The sequence below is a fragment of the Apis dorsata genome, unplaced genomic scaffold (genome assembly GCF_000469605.1).
Source record: "Apis dorsata unplaced genomic scaffold, Apis dorsata 1.3 scaffold_83, whole genome shotgun sequence".
NCBI classification, from domain to species: Eukaryota; Metazoa; Arthropoda; class Insecta; order Hymenoptera; family Apidae; genus Apis; species Apis dorsata.
In genome coordinates this window covers 650,983-656,715 of record NW_006263381.1, presented here as the reverse complement: position 1 = coordinate 656,715, position 5,733 = coordinate 650,983, and the positions used below count along the sequence as shown (strand labels likewise).

The window sequence follows — 5,733 nt, the reverse complement described above, 5'->3', positions numbered from 1 at the left end:
TTTTTTTTTTTTTTTAAACGTTTATAAGATTAAGCAAGATATATATATATATATATATAGATAGATAATTAATCGAGTTGAGAAATAAATTTATCAAAAAGTAGTTTTTAAATTTCAATTTTATGATAGATATATGAATGTCATGTATTTTAATTTTAATCGTTGTCGATAAGTTTCTTGTTCTTTTTTTCTTGTAAATTAAGTTATTATTATTAGAAATTCACACGATGTAATGATTTGTCAATGATTTTTTGTACGTTCCACGCGATAAGAGTGGAATATACGAAAAGTAGAAAGCTGAAAACTGGAAGGAAATAAATTTGTCCAGTTAGCTCCTATTAATCCTATAAATATTAATTGTGGATTCAGTTTCTCGTGATATTTAGAATTATTCAATTGCTGATATTTTTCTTAATTTTAATTTTTCTTTCCTTTCTGTTCACGAATCTTAAATATTATGAAATTTAGATTCTGGAATGATATTATGAGAGAAATGTTTTTAATGGAGAATGAAAATATAAAATTATTGGTTATGACTCGTAATATATGTAGATAATTGATCCTCGTGATTTTTCTGTTTTCCATTGTTCAATGTTTGTTTTTTCCATTGATACGATGTTGATTTAATATACCTCGATAATATTGACGAGAGAGAATTTTCGTTATAGAGAATCGATCAATGAAATAATTGAAAATAATAAATATCATTGTTTCAACTTTATAAAATTTATATGAGATATTCGTAATAAATATTTGTTCATAAGGAAATAAAATTGCATTAAAAGAAAAAAAATAATTGCACGTTATGTTATACAAATATGAATACAATGATAGATTAATGTAACTTTGATGATGAACAAATTACTTATCTTTTAGTTACTTTTTTTCTGCTAAAAATATCCTTTATATTTCTGTTTCAAAAAGACGGAATTGGAGAAGAATCTGGATGCCTTTGTCATTATGTATTCCGTGATTGATAAGGCATCCTTTCAGAGAGCGGAAGAATATCTGGAACGTCTTCACGACCAGGATTTCCATCGAGGAAAATCGACAATATTAGTCGGTAACAAAGTGGATCTTGTTCGATCGAGGGTAGTTTCTTCCCAAGGTTGGTACCTGTGCATATTTATTATTATGGTTCTAAAAAATTCCCAAAATGGCTTTCACGAATGATAGTCTACTATGCATGAGATCAGACACGTAACATGACGAAGATGCACACTTTGTTTATATTATTTTTTTACACGAACGATATTAACATTCCACAGAAGCAAAAAAAGGTTTTAGCAATTTAGAATTCCAATTTTAAATTATTCCATATATTTCAAAAAGAACGTCATTTTTTTTATTTCAAATAGGATTTTACAAACTAAATTTCTTAATAAAAAATTCCATAAAATTTCAACGATCCTCTCAAAACTCAACAATTCCTTTCATATCTCACAAATTAACTTCAATCTTCCTATTCTCACTATATCCACGCACACTCCACAAATCATGCCTCCTCTCCTTTATAACTTTATATAATAAATCTCCAATGTTTCATAAAACTTCAATAATAATAATATATCTTGAATATAACAAAACTTCGACAGAAAAACTCAGAACAAAAACACCGATCCATTGGAATTGAAACATTTTCTTCTCCTCTTTTCCCTATTCTTATTTCAACCCCTTTTTTCATCCTCCATTTTATCCCATTCAATCGGCCTTGGTCGCCCCTTTATAAATATCCACTTCTTCCCCCTCCCTCCCCCTTTATCTTTTCTCTCTAATCCTTTTGCGCGTGATGCAGATGGCAAGTGCATGGCGTGCACCTATCGGGTGAAGTTCATCGAGGTCTCGGTCGGGATCAACCACAACGTGGACCATCTGCTGGTCGGCATCCTGAATCAGATCCGTCTGAAGAACAGCAGCAACGTGTCGGAGAACCGGGGTGGAAACGGAACCAGCGAGGGTAGCGGCCACTGGTACAAGTCGAGGGGTGTGGTTCGAGCGAGCATGAAGGCCAGACAGATGTTGACGTGGCTGTTCGGCAAAGAGGACAGCAAGTTCAAGAACTGCGAGAATCTTCATGTCCTCTAAGGATGGACCGATCGATCCAATTCTTTCTTTTTCTCTCTCTCTCTCTCTTTCTTTCTTTTTTTTGTTTCTTTTTTTTAATCTATGGTCGTACCTGAGGACGTAGATTGTAAGAGCCGGTCTACTTGGTACAATATCCTTGACGATATGCTTAATCCACGATACTTCCAGAAAGATGCAAACGAAATCTTGTTTGCATGTCAGGGATTGGTATGATTGGAATTTGATCCAATGGAAGAGGGAGGGTGAGATTGAATTTCGTTCAAGGGGGGTGGGAGGGTAGCAGTCTCGATACGGATGGCCAATTTGATTATTAAATATTCATGGAGCGGTTCCTTTTGTTTCGTGGAGGGACTAGCGGAAAAACAATTCTATCTTGCTTCTTGTATTTCTTTTATTTCATTTCGATGGAGAAATTTTTAGGGGAAAATGATTGAGGAGAGGGATTTGAAATTACATGGGAATGTTTGATACAAAAATTGGAATTATTGGAAAGTAATACAAGTTTTTTTTTTTTTGGAATTGTCTGGATTTTTATCTGAATTGAAGTTTCATTGAAAATTTGGCTTAAGTAATTGTAATTGTATGTAAGTAATTGTAAATAATAAGATTGTTACGTAAATATGATATGGAATTTTTTTTATATTTTTTTAAGTTAATTTTATCTTCTTTTGTTATTTTGAATTCGACAAATTGGCCATTCAATAATCACGAGAAAATCTGGAAAATATCGGAGTGCGATCAAAGTGCCAATTAGATCAAACGAACGTTTGTTTCTCTTTCTCGACGATTAATTTTTAATTAATGTTAGCTTTTAATAACTTCCATCGAGGATTCGCTCGATATCTATCGTAATATCTGTAAGAATAAGTTTGTTAAGTCGCCTGTGTTGGTATTCGTTATACGTATACGCAAGAGAAATATTTATATCTTTGGTAGTTCTTCGAGGCAAAATTTAATGTATACACGATTTGATTAATCCTTTGATAATTCTTTTATTTCTGGTCACTTCCTTCGTAAAATATTCATTTATCTTTCTGCGTTTAATAAATGCAAATTGCGAAAATAAATGAAAATTGTGAAAATAAGAAAGAATAATATAAATTGTTTAATTATTGCCCGGTCATTTCTTTTGTATTCGATTCAATGAAAGATTATAATTTTAAAAAGATCGATATACAAATTTAATTTTCGTTTTTAGCTCGATTTTATATTATATACAATTTCAAATAGCTATTCTGGAAGGTCAGAAGAAATTTAAAAAAAGCGAGGATTTAATCAAAAGAAATAGTCAAAAGATTAATCAAAAGGAGGAATTCTTCTAAGACTTGAGAAAAAGTGGAAAGATTAAAAAAAAAATATATATATCTATAAGGAGAAGATAAGAAGGAGTTGAAATCTAGTTGATACGAAGGAATTTAAATTGGACCATGGCATGAATTAGCGGCCAATAATGTTACTGTCGTTACTGTATAATAAGACCAATCTAAACTTCTTAATCCGAATTGTATATACTGATAAGTTTAACTATAACAGATTTGTGTATCTATATAAGAGGAAAGGGAAGAAAAAGATGAAAAGAAGGAATACAAAAAAAAAAAATGGAAAAAGAGATGGAGAAGTTAGATACGTGTGTTATATTATTATAAATATAAATAAAAATGCACTCCCTTTTAGAAGACTCAGGACGCTTCTTCTTTATAATTTATAATTTTGATATTCGATATAAATCATAAATTTTAATAAAAGTATCAAAATATTGATTATTGAATAGAGATTTTTACGTTACAATGTGAATATGAATTACGATTTTCTCTTAAAAAAAGTGTACTAATTGATAAAAAGCTACGATCGATATGACAGATACAATAAATGTCCAAAGACTTTTAAGCGGGGGTGTATGTGTCTACACGCATATACATATAACTATATTCCTAATGTACGATCAAACATAAGTCTACGTTAATTTTGTGTAGATGTATCGTTAAACGATTGACGTGTTACTGTATTGCGTGTTTTCCTTAAAAAAGAACGGGTACAATGAAGAATATTCCTTTTTTTGGGGGACATTTTATTAAGAAAAAGAACATATGTACACATACGCGCGCACATATATATATACACGTATATTATCCATTATCTATTTTCTGCGATCTCTACGCCTATGTATCCGAATTAAATATGTATAAATATATATATACATATATATAGGGTGTCAGGAAAAAAGATGGTTCAAGAATCTACTCGTGTAATTTTACTAATCAACTCTTTTGAAAAAAAAGCAACAAATTTTTGTTATTATTATTATTAATTTTATTTATTGTACGCCATCTTTTGTAAATAGCTATATATGATAAAATAATAAAATTCTTTTGTGTACATAGTTCTCCATAATTTTTCATTTTTTATCCTTTGTTACGTATTCTGTTTTTTTCTTTCTTTTTTTTTTATTTTTTTTAAATTAAAAATGAATATATCAGCATTCTTGAACCAGATTCTTTGAACACTTTATATATCTAAAACAGTGTTGTAATAAGTATAGTTCGAGCGGGATATCCGTATCAGGGGCCAAACTGTAGAATAAAAAAAAAATAGAAACGAGGTGGTTCATATGTTTAAATAAAAATTGAAACAATTTATAAGCTATTCTAAAAAATGTGTAACATTGGAAATAATCGAGAATAATAAAAAATGATATTAATTCACAAAAAAAAAAGTTATAGGGAACAGTTTACATTTTCTAAAAATGATTTAAAATGTAATTAAATCGTGTTTTGAAACGAAATATTAAAAATGGATTTTACTACATGTTATAATATTAAATGTACAGGTTATGCAATTTTCAAGTAATTAGTGAAGTTAATGAGGTTTTGAGTTTGGTTAATTTAGTAGATGGAAAATATTAGGTTAGAAAAAGGCAAACTTTCAAGTCGAAATTTGGAAGAAATTCAAGAAGGTATTAAGTTTGAGAAGAACGAGTAAAAATTCTTATTTTAATAGTTTATAATCTTCTTCCATCTAAGTAAGATAATTTGAAATGAAAAATGAATTTGATGATTAATTTATTATCATCTAAGTAATTGAACTCGCGAACGAAAGATTGTGAAAATCAATAGCAATATAATCATAAATTCTGAAAGTAGAATAAGAATCAAATTGGATGTGAAATTAAATCAAAATAAAAATCAAAGGAAATTATGTGATTTAAGAAATGTATCCTCACAAATCGCGAGGCTATCTTCTTACAGCACTGTAAAAATAAAAAAAAAAAATTAAAAACAAGAATGGCGAAAGAAAAAAGAGAAAAACTTAAAATTAAAAACGAAAAAATTCTAAATTTAAATGAAAATTATTCCTTTGCTGATAAACTTTGTTCGAAAATAGCGAATTAATGACATTGTTATCGATCGTTTAATTTCCTCTATCTTTTATCAATTGCGAAACGAACCAAGATATTATCGTTTGCCATTGGTTTGCGTCATCGTTGTTAGTATTCTTGAATTAATTTAATTAAAAAAAAAAAAAAAGAAAAAGGAACCAAAAGATCGAATTCTATGGAAACGTGACTCAAACAAGGATGAAAATAAAAGACAGAAAGAGAGAAAGAGAGAGAGAGGAAAAGAAAGGGGAATTCTTATCAAGTGCCTTTGT

The 5,733-nt window shown here is 29.3% G+C and overlaps 1 protein-coding gene across 1 annotated transcript in view; it reads left to right on the top strand.

Moving 5' to 3' along the window:
- LOC102673409 (GTP-binding protein RAD) overlaps nucleotides 1-2,521 on the top strand; it is a 59,056-nt gene extending 56,535 nt beyond the window's left edge. Inside the window, exons 5-6 of the mRNA XM_006611100.2 lie at nucleotides 925-1,108; nucleotides 1,796-2,521. Of these exons, the coding sequence (XP_006611163.1) occupies nucleotides 925-1,108; nucleotides 1,796-2,085 (474 nt within the window). The 3' untranslated portion in view covers nucleotides 2,086-2,521. The remainder of the gene's footprint in view (nucleotides 1-924; nucleotides 1,109-1,795) is intronic.
- Nucleotides 2,522-5,733: the final 3,212 nt, after the last annotated feature.